Source organism: Sander lucioperca, chromosome 2 (genome assembly GCF_008315115.2).
Source record: "Sander lucioperca isolate FBNREF2018 chromosome 2, SLUC_FBN_1.2, whole genome shotgun sequence".
Taxonomy (NCBI): Eukaryota; Metazoa; Chordata; class Actinopteri; order Perciformes; family Percidae; genus Sander; species Sander lucioperca.
Genome location: NC_050174.1, coordinates 31,934,889 through 31,957,999, shown reverse-complemented (window position 1 = coordinate 31,957,999; position 23,111 = coordinate 31,934,889). Strand labels below are relative to the sequence as shown.

Here is a 23,111-nt window from a genome sequence, read left to right as displayed (position 1 = left end):
TGACACGGGGAGACACGATCTGCACAAGCAAACACAAAATGATCTGACACAGGACAAGGGGAACACAAAGACTAAATACATTGGGTAATGAGGTAATAAGAGGCAGGTGACACAAGGGCTGGGAAACAGGTGAGAAACATCAGGCAATCACAAGGGCGGGAAAACAGGAAGTAAAACTAGACAAGACAGGACAGAAAACCAGACTACCAAAATAAAACAGGAATCAGAAACATACACTTCTCAGAATAATACACAATCAAAACAGGATAAACATAAACAATCCTCAGAATGATACAAAATCAATATACAAAACAGGAAACAGCAACAGAAATATACAAACAGGCAACAGAAACATCCACACCCACAACAGTACCCCCTCCTCAAGGGACGGATCCCAGACGTCCCAAAAAACAAAAAGTCAACCCAGGGAGGGCGGAGAGAGACCGGAGGAGGAATGATCAAAAAAGATCAATAAACAAAAAGTGTCCAGGAAAACAAAATGACCCAAGGAGGGTGGAGAGGGTCCGGGGAAGGCATAGAGTCAATGGGGCAAAGACTGAGGGCCGTGGACTCGAGGAACGAGGAAGTGAGGGGAACTGGGGACAGTGGGCACTGGGGAACAGGGGAGAGAGGGCACTTGGAACTGGGGACAGTGGACACTCGGGAACTGGGGACAGTGGACACTTGGGAACCGGGGACAGTGGGCAGAAAGGCTGCGGCCAACAGGACTGTGGACAGCAGCGAAGGGGGAACCCCTCTGGCAGGCCGAGCAGGTCGGCCAAGGCGGAGCCCCTCTGGAGGCCGAGCAGGTCAGTTGAAAGTGGCAACAAGCTCTTACATTGGTCTGTGAACCTCATTAGGACTGGAAAAGTAAAAATGGCATCAGCCCTGGCTTTTCTTTTCGACTACCAAAATCTAAAAACAACACAACAGCAAGATCCTGCCTGCAAACTGCCCAGCTCACATAATACATAATGCAGTAAAATGTGCCAGCAATGTCCTGAAAACAGATGTCGAGTCTATAGTGATTAAATCATTCAATCATTTCAGCTGTTCTGCCAAGAGAGTTGCCACCCTCAAAGAAATGTTTGAATTTGCTGACATGGAGTACCTTACCTTGTTGCGCCACGTCCCGACACGCTGGTTGAGCCTACTCCCTGCAATTGACAGACTTATCAACACCTGGCCAGCTGTGCAGAGCTACTTCTTGTCACTGGGAGGCGAAGAGTGCCCCTGTGTCATCTGGGATGCGCTCCGGGGTAACGAGCATGGAGAGGAAGACGAATGCAGCAAGCTGGAGGCCACTCTCTTCTTCTTGCAAAATGTTCTAAAGATTTTCTCTGGTGCTGTGCTGAGTCTTGAGAGTGACAGTCTCACCTCAGTTGAAGTGTATGCGCTGATGAACGGCCTCCGAACAAAACTCAGCAGCGCAAAAAAGATGCTTTCTTCGGAGCAAAAGTTGACCGTGTCTTCGCCTCCTCTGTTAGTCTGAGGGTTGACAGGCTCCGTGGAGAATTCATCAGCTTCTATGATACCGCGGAGCAATACCTTGGGAAATGGTTCAACTTCTCCGAAACTTGGCACCTGTTCAACATCCAGTGTTTGAACCTCAAGGAAAAACAAGACATCAGCTACCGGCAATTGACCACAGCTGTAGATGAGGATCTCGACATGGATGAGCTCTACAACGACAATTGTGCTCTGAAAGATGTCTTGCCAAATCTGGCGACACACAGTCACCCTGTAGGTGAGCTTTGGGCCCAAGTGCTGAAGAGCAAGTCTGCGTTCCCTCAGTATGCCAAACTGCTGTCCTTCGTCCTGAGCATCCCTGTGAGCAACGCTTACTCAGAGAGGGTGTTTTCCATCATGAAAGGTGCCTGGTCTGATGTTAGAAACAGATGCTCATTTAACCTGGTCCGCAGCAAAATTTAAGTAAAAATGAATTTACAAATGAGCTGTGCAGAATTCCACAAACTCATCATGGGAAAGCCGAGAGTGCTGGCAGCAGTGAAATCCTCCACGAAATATGCCAGTGCCGGGCCTCCAACGCAACCCAATCTTAGGAGGTATTGTATAGCTTTAGTGCATTTAAACTTTTGTTGTTGTTTGTTATTTTATACGCACAAAGAAAATAAAACCTTTTTGTCCCCTTTTTATGTTATAGAGTAGATGAAGAGAGCGCAAGTTGCAGCCATGAGGTCAGGGAAAGTGCACGTGCAGGTAGCCACGAGAAGGAGTGATTGGACTTTTCCAGAAGAAGCTGTTAAGGTTAGAGCTGTTCCAATACAATTTTTTCCTTGCCGATTCCAATATCCAAACTTGCGTATTGGCCAATACCAAGTACCGATCCCATACCAGTGTGTTGTTACCAGTGTGTGTTACATTTTATTATGTTTTAACAGCTGTACTATCCCTGTATGGATGTGATAGTATTGCTATCATTGTTGTATGGCTCAGGATAAACTTTTTGTGATCATACACAAACAATGAATGCCATAGAACTTTCTTTTATCTAGTTTGACATTGAGTGTAACAGAAGAAAAAAAATTAAACTACTTTAAAGTAGATTTTCTTTCTTGGCTAAATTATGTATTGGATCAGTGCATAAACTCCAGTACTTGCTGATATCAGCATTTTAGGCACTATTCCGATACTGATATCAGAACATCTTATGTTATCTGGTAAATTGTTCCCAGTTAGTCAGTAGCCAATTGCTACAATTGGCTACGTGTGTAATGCAGGGAAAATGTTTTATAAAGGCCGATGTTGCATAAATAAAAATGTAAAATGGATTTGCATGTTGTCATTTGGTATGCATGTTTGGTCATATACAATACAATCTTGTCCTAGGAATGAAAACAACACTAATTAAACCAGCAAGATTGACATCAGTTCATTCAACAACAATGGCATTACTATAACTGACAAAACCTATATGAGTTGATATGTCAAGGTGGAATTTGGTTCTACTGAAGTATTTGACCAATGTAGAATACACTCAAATTGATTTAACTAAATTAACTAAGAACAAACTTAAACTTAAAAATATAAATTCAGCAAGATGTAAATGAGTTGAATGCAAATACTAATATTATGTTTAACCAACACATGTATGCTGTGTTCAAATAACATGATGGTTAGTTGACTTAACTTGGTTTGTTTAGATGGAATATAGGTGGCATGATAAAATCATGTTCATCCAATGAGTGTATATTACAGGTGCGAGACCATAGAACTGCTCCCATCATCAGCATTTTTCTTCAGCCAATGTTAGTGAAGCAAGTGGCCCGAATCTTAGAGGGCTATGCCTATACTCATAGAATCTGGAGTTACAATGTGTAACTATTTTTTTCAATTCAATTCAATTTTATTTATAGTATCAAATCATAACAAGCGTTATCTCAGGATACTTACAGTAGGTCTAGACCACACTCTATAATATATAAATATTATAATAATATAATAAAGAAAGACCCAACAATTCCAGTAATTCCCCCAAGAGCAAGCATTTAGTGGCGAGGAAAAACTCCCTTTTAGGAAGAAACCTCGGTGTTGAGAAAAACTTCCTTTAAGGGAGAAACCTCGGACAGACCCAGGCTTTTGGTAGGCGGTGTCTGATGGTGCCGGTTGGGGGTGTGATGAGCAGTGGCAATAATAGTCACAGTAAAGATAATGGAACGGTGACTAGAAATAGTAGTTGTAGTAGTTCATGGCATAGCAGGGCACTGCAGGGCGTTACAGGACGTAGCGGGGCACTGCAGAGTGTAGCAGGGTGTAACAGGGCATAGCAGGGTGCGCAGCAGGACCACGGCAACAGCTGCAACCATGATCGTTCTATTACATATAGGCTATGCCCTCTAAGAGCTGTTGCTATTGGGTCAAGGGTGTAGCTGATGTAGTCAATGACACCTGCGACACAAGGTCCACAAGCAGAACACAGACTAATTCCTCTTCCTATCCGCACTGAACAAGTTTAATGTATCAAATAATATATTAATTTGATTGTCATGATTATGCATTGGCCTAATACTGATTGTAAGGCCCATGTCATGATTGTGGAAGTGCTTTACAATGATCATGATTAATAACTGCAGAAACCCGCATTCCTCACAGCCACTCAGGTGCAGGAGGGATGGAGACAGCAGCAAAAAACACATCCAGCAGCGCATCATTTAACATCGAATTTGGGTGGGACCGAGTGAGTCATGGAGGACTCAGACATATCACGCAGATAAAAACGGATGAATGGGCACAAGGATGCCCAGGAGGCCGCTGCGCAGATGTCAGCCCCCGTCATGCCCCTAAAAAGGGCCGTGGACGCTGATAGCGCTCTCGTAGAGTGTGCCCGGATGTCCTGAGGGGGTTCCACTCCCTCCATGCTATGGGCTTGGGTGATAGCTTCGCACAGCCAGTGAGACAACCGCTGCTTTGAAAGAGCCGCACCTTGGGAGTGCTCTCTTTTTTTTTTTTTAAGATACATTTTTTATTGTTTTTTTATCATTAAACATACAGAACAGAGAAACACAAATTGAACAAGAACAAAAGCCCTCTCCCACCCCCAATCCTCTGCGGCCTCGAGGAAAACAGAACAAATAAAAAGAAATCAGACCTTGCCTAGTCACTCTCCTCTATTTCTTGTGGCACTGAGGTCATTAGGTCTGATATTTGTGCTGCTGTGCTTTTCCATAGGTTGACAGTTGATGATTAGGCTGTGTTAATCCTTGCTGTAGAGAGCTCAAGCATAACTATGTCTAGAAAATACGCCAACCACTGTTTTATACAAAGCGAGTGAGGGGGGAGCCAGTGTTGAGCTATCATTTTCTTGGTTGCAGTTGAGCTGGCTAGCCAAATTTTCCTCTGTCTCCCAAACAGGTGTAATTTAGAGTTGTCATTAAGTAACAAAACAATCAGGTCAGCAGGAATTCCATATCCTATCACATCAGATATTATTGATGTTGTTTTATTCCAGAATTCATGCACCTGTTCACATTCCCAGACCATGCAGGAAAGTTCCAGTTTGCTCAGGTTGACAGAACGTGCAATAGGGAGTGGTAATGCCTTTAGAGACGTATCTCTTCTGAGGAGTCCAATATGTCCTATGACATAGGTTGAAGTGGATCTGCTGGTGATTTGGGTTCTTGGAACAGTGGAAAATGTTGTCCCAAACTGTCTCCCAACTAATTGCGTTCTCCTCAGGGCTCAGCTCTCACTCCCATTTATTTACGATTGGGAGTTCTCCTATGGATACTTGCATCAGTTTAGCATAAATCTTGGACACTAATCCTCTCACAGGAAAATCAACAAACCATTTAATGACTGGGTGCGCCTCAAGACTGTTTCCCTATGGCATTCCATAACATTTTAGGGCTAATCTTAAGCAAAGATAAAAGAAGAAGGATGTCCTGGTGACCTCAAAACTAGCTCTCAGGTCTTCAAAACAACATACCTTTCTCTTTGAATAGCTGGTCTAAAGTATCTAGTGTCTAATACCTCTGTCACTCCACTGGTTACAAGCAAAGGGTTTGTTACCAGATATTAAGTGTGCATTGTGCCATATTGGGGTAATCAAATGCCACTTATTGGTGTTGCGTAGTTGCTCCTCCACCTGTTTAATGTTGGTCAATATGTTGGTGATAATAGAGCCATAGGCTAGCATACACTTTTTTGGACACACACCTGCAAAGGCAAGGTCTTGCAGTCTTAGACTTCCAGTGAGGTTTTGCTCTATCTTTCTCCATGGAACTGTAGATGAGGGGTCCATCCACACTCTGAGGGCCTGTAGCTGAAAGGCTCTGTGATATATTTTAAAGTTGGGGAGGGCCAGGCCTCTCGTGTTTGTGGTACGTTGCAGGGTAGAGTATTTTAGCCTAGGTTGTTTATTATTCCAAATATACTGCCGAATTACGGTAATTTTAACAACAGCAATCCTGGACCGTAGTGATGCCGGCAGCGCAGAACAATTGGCCAGATCCCTTTGAACACTACTTAATATAGTTTCATAGTTGTCCTGGACAACTCGCTGTAGCGATGCGTGTATGGTGATGCCCAAATATGTAATTTTGCTTTGGGTTGGTATTGTAACACTAATGGCTGATGCCACATGCCTGTTATTCAATAAAAGAAGATTAGATTTATTTCAAATAATTTTATAGCCGGAAATTTTGCCAAATTCGTTGAAGATCTTAAGAATTTTTGGAATAGAGTCTTCAAGCTCAGAGATGTACAACAAAATATCATCTGCAGATAATGATATTGAGCTGCTATTGGATTTAATCTGGACATTACAGAATTTATTTTGCCTTGTGGCTTGGGCTAACGGTTCAAGAGAGATTGCAAACAGCATGGGGGAAAGCGGGCATCCCTGTCGCGAGCCCCGCTCAATGGGAAATAGCTGAGAATGCAAGCCATTGGTTGAGACTATGGCCGTGGGATTCACATATAAAGTACGCACCATGTCAATGAATTTGGCCCCCAAGCCAAGCCTCTCCATTACTTGCCACAAGTAGTTCCACTCTAGGCGGTCAAACGCCTTTTCCACGTCCACTGATGACACTGCTGTCATTGTTGGAAGGTTTTTGGCTTCTTCTATTACATGAAATAGTCTGCGTACATTGTCTGTGGCACTTAGGTATAAAACCTGATTGGTCGGGGTAGACTAGCTTCTCAATAAAGCACTCTAGGTGGAGAGCCAAGACTTTGGAATAAAGCTTAATATCAGTCCCAATGAGGCTGATGGGCCTGAAATTTGAGCGTAGGATCTTTGCCCTTTTTGGGCATGATAGAAATTAGCGCAGTGTTGGTTTGTTGGTAGTTTTTAATGCTGATTTAAGTTCCTCTAACATTATAGGTTGACCCAGTTCTTCTGCCTCCTCTGGGTCAAGGCGAGGCAGATTTAGTTATTTTAGGAACTCCTGGCATTGTGTCGGATATGAGTTGCAGGAGGACCCATACAACTTTGAATAGGATTGAAAAGTGGCGCTGATATCCTTAGGATTTGTTGAGATACCTCGGTCTGTGCGGATGCTGTTGATCTCTCTGTTGCTCTCCTCCTGGATCCGTGCCAGGAGTCAAGGAATCAGAGGGACCGGGAGAAAAGCGTATAGGAGAGCTCTGGGCCATGGTCGGTGAGAAAAGGCGTCGACCCAGAGAGGTGGATTGTCCCGTGTGTTCATAGAAAACCACAGTGCGCACTGTGTATTTTCTCGTGAGGCGAACAGATCCACTTTCGCTCTCCCGAACCTGCTCCACAGCATCTGCGCAAGAGTGGGATTCAATTTCCACTCGTTGTGAGAGGGGCCCCCCCTCGACATTAGGTCTGCTGCACGGTTCAAAACCCCCGGGATGTACACCAACTGAGTGACAGCAGGTGTTTGTGTTCCCACAGTAGTAGACTCCTGGCAATTTCTAATAGCCGAGCTGAGCGCACGCCGCCTTGACAGTTGATGTACGCTGCTGCTGTCATTGTTTGTCCTTACAGCTACATGTCTGCCTGTCACCACTTGGGCGAAATGTTTTAACACTTTCAGCACCGTGGACAGCTCCAGGCAATTTATGTGGGGAAGTGGAGAATCTGACCATCTCCCTCCCACCACCTGCGCTTCGCACATGCCCCACGTCTGGGGGTTTTCCCCAATATGCCAGGTCCGACCGTAGAGAAGGAACCACCACGTGACTCGCAGACATCATGCCCAGCAAACGCTTCACAGACAGTGCCGACACTGTTGTGTGTTGTTTTTGTGTGAGGCGTGATGCATGTCAGCAGAGAGCTCAGTGCGTCTAGCCTTGGCGCTGACAGTTTGGCTGAGTTCATGTCCATGCCCAGATAAACTATTGTCTGTGAGGGGACAAGCAAGTTCTTTTGCCAGTTTATGGCAAAGCCCAGTGTCTATAGGTGCTGCACAACCTCCATTGTGTGGAGTTCCATTCCAACACATGTCTGATTGTCAGCATGTGGATGGTGAATGGCACGTAGCGGGAGACCGGAGCCTTCAGCTTCCCAGGTTGGGTGAACGCTTCCTCCACGAAGGGCCGAAGCTCCGAAAAGCGCGGCCACAGCGAAGCACGTTTGGATGGCAGCCAATTGTACTGGAAATGAGCTCCCTGAAAGGAGAAGCGCAGGAATTTCCTGTGTTTGGGGACAATAAAGATGTGGAAATACACATCTCTCAGATCCACGGAAGTGAACCATTCGTCGGGGCGCACACATTCCAACACATGTCTGATTGTCAGCATGTGGAATGGACGCTTCATGATGCACCGCTTGAATTGAGACAGGTCCAAATTGGGCTGCATTCCGCCTGTCTTTTTCGTGTGAGAAAGTAGCGAGAATAGAAACCGTTGTTCTCCTCCCCTGGAAGGATGCGGTAAATAGCATCTTTTGCCAACAGCTCCGCTAGCTCTGACTTCAGAGCAGCTATCTCCACCTAGGACAACATGGTTGTGTCCAGCACGCCTGATACGGCCGGGGGGAGAAGGGTGTCTGCGTTGCACCGCTCATTCTGAGCAGGCGCTCGCTTGCTCCTACTGTCTACACAGTGAGGGAGCGGCGGGGCAGGCCCGTCTGTGTTTGTGTGGGGAACGACTGTCTCGTTGTCAGCATGATGCTCAATGGGAACAAAAGCTGCTTGGTTGAGAGGAAACTCCTCTTTAGATGGAGGGGAGTAGCCCTTAAAAGGGCTGTTGTGTTTCCAGCTCTCAACTGGAATGAGACAAATGTTCCCCGCGCCCCGTCATTGCCACTGTCAGCGCAGCTGTAGCAGAAGCTGCCGGGCGCCTTCTTTTGTAGCGGCCGTCGTGATGCCGGTGTTGTGGTTGAGGCACCGCTTTCCAGGAGCCGAGCCTCCGCAACCTCTCCGCTTCCTCGGCTGCTTGGTGTATGTGGGTCGTGGCGGTTTGAAGACGCGGTCCAAATAACGATCCCTTGAGCTGCACACTGGTGCGAGCGGTCGGTGACCTGAGCGCAGACTTGGTCCCGGGGGGACGGAGGCGTGGGCTTCCGATGGCTGAAAAAGGTGGCCTTCGGGAGCAGGATGGACGCCAGGCTCTGTTCCAGAGGTGGAACCGATGGGAAGCCCATCTCTGTGTCGCAGTGAACCCTGGTGAATGGCACGTAGCGGGAGACCGGAGCCTTCAGCTTCCCGGGTTGGGTGAACACTTCCTCCATGAAGGGCCGAAGCTCCGAAAAGCGTGGCCACAGCGAAGCACGTTTGGATGGCGGCTCCTGAACATAAAAATCCCCGCTCAGGAGGCCGCGAGCAGGGGCTGGTTGCTCAGCCAGCATTGCGATGCCTCTCAGGTCTGCTGCCTTCTTTATGATGTCCAGTAAATCCATAAAAAAGGGCCTTAGTGGTTGGGAGGGGAGCCACTTGAAGCAGAGGGGAAAGCCACCGAGGCGGAGCCCCTGACTGCTCAGGGGATGGGGAGAGCTGCAGTGGGGGAGCGTTGTCACCCGTCTCGAGCTCCAGTCCTTCCCCACTGGGAGGACTGGAGCTCGAGAGCCGGCAAGTGAACCGTCTTCGGCGGGAATTGAGTCAGCGGGCTCATCCTCGCCAAAGAGATCCTCCTCCGGGAGTTCCAGGATATCGCTGGAGTCCTGTCGATCTGCCCAGCTGCCGTCAACTTCACCATCGACCTGGAGCACCAGAAAAGCGTCTGTCCCCCGTTTAAGCTCTAGTCGGCAGGCGAGCGCAGAGCCAGTCCGGCGTGGACAGGCCGAGCCTCGCAGCTCGGGTGGAGATCCGTGGACAGGATGTAGCCGGTCCGGCAACCGGTACACAGGCGAACACCGCTGGAAGTGGAAGTCTTCATACTGATTGACACTGAAGAAAAACTGGGAGCAGTTCTATGGTCTCGCACCTGTAATATACAGTAACTGCGGACGTAATAGAGGCCCTTGCAGAGCACAAGGGGAAAGAAATCTTCACGACTGCACATGTGCAAAGGGATAAACAGCAACAGCTCTTAGAGAGCGTAGCCTATACGAAATAGAACAACACTATAATAGAGGTGAGAGTGAATCAAAACAGTGCGGGCCGAACAGCTAAACAATGAGCTAAAACACATTATAAAGCTCTATAAAGGCGAGGCAAGCTGCAGATTCAGTTGATAATTCTCTGTAGGTTCAATACTATAAGCGACCCATTTCAAATAGTGACATTGTTTTCACATTGTCATTTGACACATTGTTATAATAAAAAAATCAATTATAGACGCTTTAGGTACAATAGATGTTTTACTTTTGCTTGACTAGGTGTTCACCCACAATTTTACTTTTTATCTCAGTAAAGTACATGTCTTCTGTGTAATACTTTTGCTCTTCTTCCATGTCTGTGTGCAGTGGTGGAATGTAACTAAGTACATTTACTCAAGTACTGTACTTAAGTACACATTTAAGGTATTTGTACTTTACTTAAGTCTTTTCTTTTCATGCCACTTTCTACTTCTACTCTAGTTACTTTACAAATTAAAGATTGCAGCACACAAAACAGATGCAGTTTTATAAAATACAATGTTTTATTATAAATTAAACTACCCAACAACATACAGGCCTACAAGTCCAGCTGAAATGATTTGCCACTTAAACACTTAGTTGATTGACAGAACTGTTTTGAGCGTTTCAGTTTATAAAATGTGAATATTATTGTATTATATATATATATATATATATATATATATATATATATATATATATATATTAAAGAGTACTTTTATTTTTAAAACTGTCGGCGCGTCCACATGATACAAGCCTTCCGTGACCGTGCACCGCCCCCTCCTCCAAGCAGTTTCTAGTAGCCAAGGAGGACCCGGAGGATTAAAAAACAGGATGGAGCTTTGTAGCAACTCATTTGGCAATGGCTTTAATGTAACGGACGTTTATTAATATCAAAAAGTTACACACTAAAGCTTTAAGTAAAAGATCTGAATACTTCTTCCGCCACTGTCTGTGTGACTGTGTGAAGGATAGAAATACAGTAACAGATGTTGAAACCAAAGCAGAGTGATACAGTGTGTCCTGTACCTTTTCTCCAGTGTTCATCTTTTTGCTGGCAGAGAAGTCTTTCAGAGAACGAGTCACAGCCCTATGAAGAGGAAAATGAGACAGAGACAAAGAAAATCAGGAAAAAATGCTCTGTGACAGCTTTGTGACAGAGCTGTTGTTAGAGGAAGGTGTTGTTGAAGTCAAAGCCACTCACGTTGACACTTCTGCAATGTGTTTGTGTCTCAGAGTCAGCCACAGGTCATCATCCTCATCCAGCAATACCTCCTTCATTCTCGTTTCTCCCATCCCACTGGTCTCAAATCTGAGAGAGGGGGCGAGAGAGGTTTACAGACTGAATATGTGTATCTAAGCGAGAGTCTTCCATTTGTTAAAGTCAATACAAAAATATCTAGATTGACACTGAAGAATATTCTTTATGTTGTGCTTAACGTGTTTTTTTTTCTAACAAATAGGTTACATGGTTTAAATTATTATTGAAGCACAGAATGAATGAGATGTTGAGGAGTAAAGCTGAGACATTTGGGTTGCCACAGGGCCACCCTGCCACCACTAATATATATAACCGAAACTAAGTGACAGTCAAAATTAGGGCTTAAGGATTCATCGTTTTCAAATCGAAATCGTGATTTAAAGCAACACTATGTAACTTTTAGCTGTAGCTGTAGATCCAATGAGACAACCTGTAGGGGGACCGAAGCGACGGGTAGCGCGAGCTGTAGTTCCAATGAGACAACCTGTAGGGGAACCGAAGCGGAAAAAGTTACATAGTGTTGCTTTAAAAGAATGTGATTAGCTAATCGTGAAGACCGCGATTAATCAAATTTGCAACATTTAGTTGAATGTTTGGTTTAACATTTTTTTTTTTTCGCCTTTTATAAATAATATTTACTGTTTTTTCATAACATGAATGCTGGCATAATGTTACATATCACAGATTGTTTACAGAAATGCTAATTTTCATGGTTCCCCTATTTCTAAGGAACATGCATTTGTGGGATGAGCAGCAGCGCTGAGTATGTGGGTTGTACCCATGAAAAATTTGCCAAATCTTCTCTGCCAATGCCAAACAGCTTATTCTGCCATTGACTCGTTTGGTGTTTGGTGGTGTAATGGAATTGGTGTAGTGGTTTCTTTTGTATGTTCTTTTTCACCACCTACTGGTGATTGTAAGTAGCTGCACTAAAGAGGAAGTGAGGTAACAGTTAGAGAATAGGAGGAGGAAGTGATGTTTAGAAAGTTCCTTTTGCCCATGGCTTCATAGAGGGAGCATCACAGTGTACAAATCCGCTTAATCCTGTGCCTTAAAGTCCACAAACCGGCTTCATCCGTAAGTTATCCACTATTTACAGTTATATTAACATGTTTATGTTAATATTTATTTGGTTTGAGTACAGAATGTTTGAGGATGTTAGTTTATTGTCAACTACATATGGATGTATTCAATCTTTGGTCGTTAAAGCGTTGGTGCTTGTGTAAATGATATTTACAGATTGCAATACATAGTTTTAAGCACCTGTTTGTGTTGTTTATATCAATAATTCTCTACTAATGTACGAGAGATATTTGGTACTTGTTTGTATTTTTGTGTTCTTTTTTGCAGTTTTACAAAATAAGTGATATTTTCCTTAATTAAATCCTGCCAAACACAACAACTTGCCTGTTCCTTGGAGAATATAATGCTGGAGAATATAATGTTAAGCTAGCTGTATAGCTGAAGAGTATGTTGCCTGCAACAACCTTTAGTGAGGACAGCAGAGGTGTATTGGATGATTGAAGTTTGAAGAAACAAACATATTGGCAATTTAACAATTTATTCATTTCACAAACAGGAGCCTCAGTAGCGTGTGGAAGAACCATACACAGCCACAACAGCCTCCTCCTCATGCTGGTCACAAGCCTGGTCACGCACTGCTGTGGGATGGCATCCCATTCTTCAACCAGCATTTGTCGCAAGTCAGCCAACGTAGCTGTGTTGGTCACTCTGGCATGAACAGCATGCCCAAGCTGATCCCACAAGTGTTCAATGGGGTTGAGGTCAGGACTGCTAGCAGGCCATTCCATCCTCTCCACTCCCACATTCTGGAGGTAGTCTCTTATAATGCGGGTGCAGGTTCTTTAAAGATGAATGCCCACAAACCGTTTTAACAATAGGCAAGGGTTTTATTCAATTCACAATAGTTTGTCTTTGATGGCGATACAGGTTAACAATTGTAATTACCTCAAAACAGTGGCATAGGTCTTAACACATTTGCTCCAGCTCTTTATACAGCTCCTTAATACAACAAAAGAATAACACATTTATTCTCACCTGGTTAATCTCTCCTCCTACTGTTCTTGTACCAGCAGCCCCCCTACCATCAACTGTTCGTGCTGGCATCCCCCTACACATCCTTGCTAGATGCCCCACACCCTGGCATCGAAAACAAATGGGTCTACCTGCGGCGTCATACCTGGGCTCCTGTCTCATGGCACGAGGCCTCCCCCCCATCTGTACCTGAAGCTGTGCTACCTCTTTGGTTAGAGCCTCCATTTTCTCATCCTGTCTCCTCATAGCCTCCCTCAGCTCCAGTAATATGGGGTCCGGCCGAGCCACAGCACCCATAGCCGAACACTCTGCTGCCGCCTCACATGTATATGCAGTTCTCCCCCTAACATCATCATCTGCCAACAGGATAGCTTCCCCACATAATTTCTTCGTGCTAAGGTTGGAATCCTGTCGGAGCAGCTTTTTGAGCTCCCCTACGTAACATTACATCCCTCACATTTTCCGCAAACTGATGTTTAATGGACTCCTTCCCACACAATTGATCACCCCCCTTACAGCGGCTCACCTCTGCAGCCAGGGCGAGTAAAGCATGGGAATGACTCTCAACTCCTCCCCCTCCCTCTGTTTTCTGTCAAAGAAACTTCGCGCCCTGTCTTTGACATCCCCCGTTATATGGAACTTGGCCTTCAGTTTGGAGATGGTACTAGGGCTCACTCCAAATAATGCCGCAACTTGGTTTTGCGGAACACCATCTTTAAGTTGCCCTATCGCAAGGGCCCTATCCAGATCAGTCAAACGCAGCATGCCGATTCTTGGAGCAGACACTTACTGACTGTAGCTATACTTACAGTAGTAGGGCCCATGCTCACAGGTGCTGCCAATCAGGTGCCAATCAGCCACCTGATTGGCAGCACCTGGGGGTACCAGAAGCTCAAAACAAGTGTCAGCAAAATAACCTGTTTGGCAATGACAGAGAAGATTTGGCAAATTATTTATGGGCGCAACCCACATACTCAGCGCTGCTGCTCATCCCACAAATGCATGTTCCTTACAAATGGGGCACCATTTGAAAGGGAACTAAACAGGCTTTCCAACTGTATAAGATTCATTGCCAAAAAGCATTGTTACCACAGAGAAATAATCTACCAAACACAAATTTCCTTACTCTTTGTGCTAAATTTATTAATCTCTTTAGATGCAGAGAAAGCCTTTGACAGGGTACAGTGGGATTATCTCTTCTTGACCCTGTCTAAATTTGGAATTGGCTCAAAATTTATCTCCCTTGTTAAATTATTGTACTCTCAGTCTCAGGCCTCCGTGAAAACGAATAACGTTAACTCCAGCTACTTTCCGCTTGGTCGCTCTACAAGGCAGGGGTGCCCCCTGTCACCACTCGCTATCTCGCTACGTACGGCAAAAGAATATGAAGGTATTGAAAGGGGAGGGTCAGAACACAAGGTGGACGATTTACTGTTATTTATCTAAAATCCTGCAAAATCAATGCCTGACATAATGTCAATCTTAAGAAATTTCGGTATAGTATCTGGTACAAGCTCAACCCCTCAAAAAGTACATTGTTCCCAATTAATCCAAAAGCTAGACAGAACTTACACACTTTCAGCTCCCTGCCATTTACAATCTCAAACCAATTTAAATATTTGGGGATAAATATTACTGGAAACCATTCTGATTTATTTAAACACAATTTCCTGAAGCTGTACGACCAAACAATAACGTAACTATGAGAAATGGGCAAATCTTCCAATCTCCCTTCTCTCTCGGATCTCTCGAATTAATATTCTGAGAATGACCATCTTACCAAAGTATTTATTTATCTTTCAGTGCATCCTTATTCTCATTAACAAAGCCTTTTTTGACAAATTAGATCTTGGACCATATCTCAATTTATCGGGAATAAGAAACCCCTAAGAATTAAAAAAGCGTTTCTGCAGAGACCTAAAGCCCTTGGGGGTATGCGGTTGCCTTGCTTTCTGCTCTATTACTGGTCTTGTAACATTCGATCTATGTCTTTCTGGTTCCACACGCAGGTGGCTGAATGGGCAAGGATGGAAAATCTACTTTCTCTTCCTCAGTAATTCTTTTTTCTGCTCTACCAACGCCAAAGGTTAAGATGAAAAACCCAACTATTTCACACTCAATTAAAATTTTGTCCCAAATTCGGATGCACTTTGGCTGGCAGAATTGTTCCGCGCTAATGCCAATAATAAATAATCAGTCCTTCCCTCCGTCACTTTCCGATCTGTCATTTCACAAATGGCATTTACAAGGAATTCGGACAATCGATGACAACATTTTTCCCACATTTCAGCAAATAAAACAGAAATTTAATATCCCCAGCACGGACTTCTTTAGGTATTTACAAATCCGAAATTTCATTAAAAAGACATTTCCATCCTTTCCAAACAAACCTCTGGTTTCTCAAATGGACACACTGTTATTGCCTGAACCACAGACTAAAAGAGCGATCGCTGAGCTCCACGATGGCTTGACACAATTGGACTGCACAATAACATTGGCCCACATAAGAGAGGCCTGGATGGAGGATATGGGAGTGGAAATCACAGAGACTCAATGGGAAAAGGCACAAGAATTTGTCCACTCCTCTTCGGTGTGTGCCAGACATGGACTGATACAATTCACAATTCTACACAGACTACACTTATCAAAGCTACGGCTGTCCAAGATGTTTCCTACAGTCGACCCCCTATGTGACCGATGTGGACAAGCTCCGGCTTCTATAGCACATATGTTCTGGAACTGCCCGAGACTCTGTAATTACTGGGCCAGTATCTTTAAAACTCTGTCTGAAGTTGTTAATATTCAACTTAAACCAGACCCAGTGTTGGCGGTATTTGGGGTAAAAGTGACCACAACGGTTTTGTCAAAGAATCAATACAATGTGATACGTTAAGTGACACTGTTGGCACGAAGGATGATTTTACTAAATTGGAAGCAGAAAAATACTGGGTACTGTTTGTTTTGTTAAAAAAATAAAAAAAATAAAAATGTGATTTGATATGTCGATATCCTGATTGTTTCAATAAAAAAAATGTTTAAAAAAGACAAATATTGAAATGACAGGTGCCCCCTGAGCTCAGTGACTCCTGGGAGCTATCAGACCTCCTTAAGTAGTGTCCTAACAAAGGTTATTATAAGGAATTTTCAATTAGTTTTTATTTTATATGATTTTTGAGTGTGTTTAGTTTTAGTTTAGCTTTTATATAGTTTTAGAGTAGTTTTAGTTTGTTTTGTCAATGCCAGGTATAATGTCTCAGAAGTATGTAGCTACACATACTGTACATAAAAACTGCATTGGTTGGCTACTTTAGTGTCCGATGTGAAGCAGTTTGTAAATGGACTGTATTTATATAGGGCTTTTCTAGTACTAACGACTACTCGAAGCGCTTTAACATAGTACGGGAGCTATGGGTTCATTGTCTTGCCCAAGGACACTTCAACATGGGACTGTGGGGTCAGGGATTGAACCACCAACCTTCCGATTGGTATGCGGCCGCTCTACACCTGAGCCACAGCTGCCCCATAGTTTCAGTTGCACAGCGACTCATACCAAGTCAGTTCAGTTTCTGTAAAAACCTAAAACTGAAATAAGTTACGTTCATTTCTATAGTTTTTTTTATTAGTTTTTTGACCTGGCAATATAGTTTCAGTTTAGTTTTAGATTTTCTTGAAGGTTTTAGTTTTTATTAAGTTTCATTGTACTAAAAACATTTTTCACTGCTTCTTTTCCCTTTAGTTTTAGTTTACGATAATAACCCTGGTCCTTACCTGTAGACGTCGTTCTCGATGCCCAGCAGGTCGTAGGCCATTGCCTGCAGTGTGAGCTCATGCAGGAGAGGTGACACGGGATCAAAGCCACGATCCAGAATGAGCAGCTGAGTACGAGACTTGTCTGGACCCTGGAGGCATCAGAACAGAAACAAAACACTGCATACACTGTATAGGACGGACAGACGTTTTTTTACTCTTTGTTTGCAGGTCAACGTTCAATATTGCTAAATTACACAGGGTTTCCAGTCAGATGAAGCCTGATAATTTAGCTAAACACAGACTTTGGGTATTCATACTACTTCCTGTCCTTTAACCCTTGTGTTGTCTTCCACTAACCATACACTTGTCGTCCTCCCGGGTTAAAACGGGTGAAAAATCAACACTTTTTCTGATGCTTTTGTCTCTTTTTTTTTGACACTTTTTGCGCTTTTTTCAATGTTTTTTGCGCTTTTTTTTACATTTAGCGCTTCTTTTCACTACCATGTATAAACACCACTAACACCAACTTATTACCACCAGTTCAACACATGGTCAATAAACCTCATTTATAGGAAATTATACCTAATACTTGAGTTAAAAAACAGAAATTTTGAAAAAGGGGCAAATTTGACCCTAAAGACAACACAAGGGTTAAAAAATGTTGAATAAAAACATAAAATCTCCAAAACTTCAGTTATTATGAACAATAACAACTGCCTAAGTTTTAACTTGATGACTATTTATTTGATCAATTTGAAAGGGTCTCTAAACCAATATTCCTTCAGCTGAAGTCAAAACATAAAAATCCACAAAACTGAATTGCATCATATGATTTTACTGTTTCATTACCTGTCATTCAGAGTTGAGTATTAATGTTTGAAATATCTCCATTTGGAATGGAATAATGTTACCTGCTAGATTATGCTAGGGTGATGTTTGCCATATATGACATTATGAGTGCCTGTAAATGTACATGTGTAAATGGTTCTCCCCATTAGAAACTTAGTCAATTAGCTCTACTTCCCTACCTCTCCCATGGTAGGGTCATCAGCCTTGTAGCCGTCTAGCTTCTCCTGAAGCATCTGAGCCAGAACTGCACAGTCTTTGTACTCCCTGAACCAACACACACAGACGCACGCACGCACGCACGCACACACACACACACACACACACACACACACACACACACACAGTATCACAATAAATACTGCTTTTCAACCTGAACATGTAGATGATAGCCATAGCATCAGCATGCCCCTTTTAGTTTGAGTAAACTCCACTTAAATTTAACAAGCTCATACAGACATGCCCTTAAGTAATTGTTAAGTAGAAATGTCCAGTGGTATACATCTTGTTTTACCCTGTTCCTGTTTGCGTTCAGTGTTCACATAGCTTTCGTTTTGTAAACGCCCTGCCCCGCGTCTTTTGCGGCAGCCTAAAGAAAAAGGGCTGCCACCACCGTCTTTTGTCAGAGCCCTCACACAGTTTCTCACAGCTTGTTGTTAGCTAGTTGTTAGCTCGTTATAGCTCATTGTTAGCTTTTTGTTAGCTGTGTAGTCAAGCGTTAACATAGCTTTAAGTTAGCTACCTAGCTAACGTTAATCAGGCACGTGATTAGCAAAGGACAAAACAGGAGGGGCAGAGTGCAGTGCACGGCGTGGAACAGCGATTTGGTTATATTTTTTATGGAACTTTTAAAATATGCCTATATAGCAATGTACATATGTGTATCAGAGGAGGCTCGTCCATAGAGGCAGAGGAGGTTGCTCTTTGTAGTATGGGGTATGACTTCATCACCTTATTATTAAAAATGAACTAGAAAATCATCACAGAGGTTTTTGGGGACCTACTGTACAAGAATGTTTGGAGTTTGCTGATTTATCTGCAGAGACCCTGCCCTCTGCCTGTATTTTCTCTTTTTCTTATTATTTTGCTGTGTGCAGGACATTTGTGGGCGTCAACAAAGAGCTTTGGGCCCCAGGCCCTAGCCAATAACAGCATGCAGGTTGTGCAGCCCCTTCTCTTTTGCGTCTCATATCGATGCACAAGTCCTACTGACACAGACGCAGAGAAACAGACTGAAGCATGACGCTCTGCATTCACTCATTGCGGCACCTTCCCAGGTGTGGGTTTGTTTATTTTAGCTATATTAGTATTCAAATCAGCAACAAAAGCCCCCAAATCCCTAAAAATTACTTAGAAAAGGGTTGCTTGTTGGCCTTACCCTCTGTATCGGACTCCAGGATACTCTTTGAGTGTGGCACAGAGGGTAGCAATCTGCTCAGCACAACGCTCCAGCATGTTGTTCTTCACGTCAGCCTTGAAGGGACTGTAGAAGTCCTGAAAGGCATCCATCTTGTCCAGGGAAAAGACCTAGACACAGAGGACATGACAGCAGAAAGCTAAGGCTTCTGGCATTCACGTCACTACGTTGTATGCTCGTGATGACATCACCATTCTATTGAAGATTTGAAAAAATCAAAACGCCTTTACACTCTGCTCATAAAAATGAGCATATCTCAAAAACTGTACATAGTTCAAATAACTTAAGGAGTGTTAAGAAATATATTTCTATATGTTTCTACATTTAGAAATCTTTTGGATCCATATGTTTTTGTGTTTATTTAGTAAATTCTGAAAAACATCAGGATCACCAATTTTTTTATTTTTTTATTTATGACAATTTCAATACATTTATCAATTATTATGGATAATTGACTTACATAACCTTTTAGCTAAAGTTGTAATGAGTTTAGGGATATGAAGCATTTGAAGATAATCCAGTAAATTACATCACAATAAGCAAAAATACTAATGTAGGAACTGGCAGACCATTTCTATTGCAGAGCTGGTTAAAGATAAAACAATACATAAAAATATCGGCCACCAGAAGCTTCTGTCTAAATGTATTAGCACTGGCACTCAAATGTTAACACTAATTAAATCCTTTTCCACACACAGTCACCTAAAACATGCACCCATCTGTTACTGACTCCATCACATGATAACAGTCCCCGTGCTTTCTCTTGTCACACATCTTATCTGTGCTCCCATTGGCTGCAGAGTGTGAGCATTAATTCTGTCAGCCAATGAGGTAAAGGGATGAGAGAGGGCAGGGGGCAGGGCTGCTATGATGTGTCCATCCCTTTCGGGATTACAACTACAGGAAAACAGCAGAGGATTGAAGGCGAAAGCTGATCCAACACAAAACACGGTTGGTCTGATCCTCCTTGGCGAAGAACTGTGTCAGTATTTTTTTTCTTTAAATTGAAAGGAAGGATGTCGTTCCATTATCCACAAATGATAACAGTATGTTTAAGATAACGAAAACATATTTTTAAAGTTGCTATAATCAATATATAACAACGTATAAAATGTCTTTGTAATGTGAAAGGCGTTGTTCATAGTAATGAATCTGCAGAGAATTATCACACAAGTTAGCTCAGTTCTATGGAGCTTTTTGGTGTCTTTCAACTCATTGTTTTGATTTTGTGGACCACAACTTCACTGTTTTGGTTCAGTGTCACTGCTCTTATCAGCCTCATTTAGGTGAAACCCTCAAAAAAAGGAAAAAGAAACACATCAAAGAACAGCCATCACACATTAAAATAAAGCGCTAACAGTCAACGTTGCTGATCGGGGAATAGGCTATGCCTGTACTAGCTCCTATTTGTATCCAAATGAACATACCTAGAATACAGTCTGAATAACTAAATTGTTTTGTATGAACAATCCAACAGAAATGTCTCTAAGTATTTGCAGGATTAACTTTTTAACTAGTGGCTATATGTTGGATGTTCAGTAAAACATAAAACACACACAAAGCGATAACAGACATGACACATGCAGCAATTAGACACATGTTAGATGTGGACTTTAAAGGTGAGTTTACTCCAGGTTTGTTGTTGAAATACACTGACCCACACAATAGCTATATGCACAATTATTTAATCTGTTAGAAAAAATAATCATTTTGGTTAATATGAGATACTAAGTTTGCATTGCAACACAAATTATGATGAGTATGTTGTGATGCAATGCTAAACCTCAATGCTTAAGATGGCCTTGATATTTTTATTTAAAAAAACATAAAACATTAGTTTTACTGTATCCATCCTCCTCCAAAATGTTCATTCAGTTCCTAAATGATGTTGTACAGTATACACACAAGATTTAAATAATGCAATAAGAATACCCTACAAACAAACTCCACTCAAAGCAACAAGAGAGAGGCAGGTTTCTCTGCAGGCCTTATGCACTATTGAGCGAAAACCTTCCAAACCTCATCCATCATACCTGAGGTAGATGATTAAGAGCAGCAGCTGTGGTCTAATCCCAGTCCAGACAATGTTTTACCTGAGATTCATAGGGCAGAAAGGCGATGTGGATCTCAGTCAAGGCCTTCATGGCTTTGGAGGCGCGGGATTTGGTCAACAGTCCAAACAACATGTCTGGAATTGCTGGCGAGAATCACAGAAAAACATGGTGACTTACTGAGATAGTTAGTAGTTAGATAAAAAGAAATGGAAATGTTATGGCAATATTGAATGTTGTAACATTGAAATTATTCAATTCAACTAATATGTGTAGAGAATATAAGGTTTTCATCATGGTTTTTATACATAAAAATAATAATAATAATTAAGTGCAATATGAGGGGGAGGATGTGTTGTGGGTTCTCTTCTGTTCTTCTGTGAATGTGTGTTTATTGTGTGTGTTTATGCGCGATGTGTCGCCATTTGTTTCTCTCGAATGCCCAAGACGAATTTCTCCTATAGGAGACAATAAAGGCTTATCTTATCTTATAAAGGTCAGTTTAATAGTCCAGGATGTACTACACAACTTGTGAAAATAGTAGTATAATGTCTTCTGCGGCACTGGAGGAACTATGTTTGAGAAAACAATAACCCTGATGATGTCATCAGTTATTTCAGTTTGGGCTGGGAGACAGAGAAAGTGGGACATAGTTTAAAAGAACATGAGTTACATTACATGTCATTTAGCTGACGCTTTTATCCAAAGCAACTTACAATTGCTATATATATCAGAGGTCGCATGCCTCTGGAGCAACTAGGGGTTAAGTGTCTTGCTCAGGGACACATTGGTTGATGTATCATCATGGGAATAGAACCCAGATCTCCCACACCAAAGGCATGTGTCATATCCACCAGGCCATCACCACCCACAAACTCTGAATATGTGCGCCCGCTCTACCGACTGAGCTAACATGACCACGTTGACCATGAGTTGAGTTGCTTTATAGGAAAAGTAGGATCCAGCACCATCTAAAGGTGTTTGGAGGTGTGTGGCTTAAGGTACTCTTGAGACATGAAATATGTGAGTTTGAAGGTTTATCAGACACCAAAACACTGCATAGTGCTTTGTAATACCATGAGGAAGAATTTTACAACAATGGAAAGTTATCACGGTGAAAATCACTTTTTCTTTCATCGCGGGGATTGGCAGGTAAATAGTATAAATTTGCTGTTCATGTTATAAAAACATCTGCTAGGCGCAGCGATTACACGTATTTCATTGACCAACCGCCTTGCTGGAGGATGTTGCATTGCATTGCTGCAAAAGTTAAGCCAGGTTCAACATTTGTTTGCTGGATAACCCTATGTTTTTTTGCCAAAGCCTTCTGCATCTGCACCCCAAATGGGTGGTCTCAGTCTACTATGTCTTGGTTTAGAAACAAATATCTTTTGCTACGTTTATGCCTCAAATCCACACTAATCCGGTAAAACCGGGGCCCTAGTCTCGCATTGCCAGACCTTCCTCCACAGCGCTGCGGAGAAGGTTCAAAGGTTGTTTTAGTCGTGCAACAGAAAACTCAGATTGGACAGATGACTAGCTGTCTGGATTTACCCTGCAGAGATCTGAGGAGCAGTTAACCACAATCCTTTTACTGTAAAACGACCGGAGTTTAAACTTCCAACACAAAGAAAGCGTAAGGTAACATACATCTGGCCGTAAAGAGTGACATCCGGCAGAATTTCCGACGGCAACGGACCAATCCTGGAAGTACAACGTCGTGGATATAGACTACTGAGCCCC

The 23,111-nt window shown here is 42.9% G+C and overlaps 1 protein-coding gene and 1 long non-coding RNA gene across 2 annotated transcripts in view; one reads left to right on the top strand and one right to left on the bottom strand.

The window, feature by feature from the left end:
• stxbp1b (syntaxin binding protein 1b) overlaps positions 1-23,111 on the bottom strand; it is a 59,275-nt gene that overhangs the window by 13,977 nt on the left and 22,187 nt on the right. Inside the window, exons 6-11 of the mRNA XM_031300908.2 lie at positions 21,411-21,514; positions 19,279-19,427; positions 18,083-18,167; positions 17,073-17,203; positions 11,193-11,300; positions 11,018-11,078 (exon numbers count right to left, since the gene is read on the bottom strand). Of these exons, the coding sequence (XP_031156768.1) occupies positions 11,018-11,078; positions 11,193-11,300; positions 17,073-17,203; positions 18,083-18,167; positions 19,279-19,427; positions 21,411-21,514 (638 nt within the window). The remainder of the gene's footprint in view (positions 1-11,017; positions 11,079-11,192; positions 11,301-17,072; positions 17,204-18,082; positions 18,168-19,278; positions 19,428-21,410; positions 21,515-23,111) is intronic.
• On the top strand, positions 12,172-12,648 carry LOC118494064. The gene is made up of 2 exons (XR_004896123.1): positions 12,172-12,326; positions 12,600-12,648. It is a non-coding gene; the product is annotated as an uncharacterized LOC118494064 (long non-coding RNA).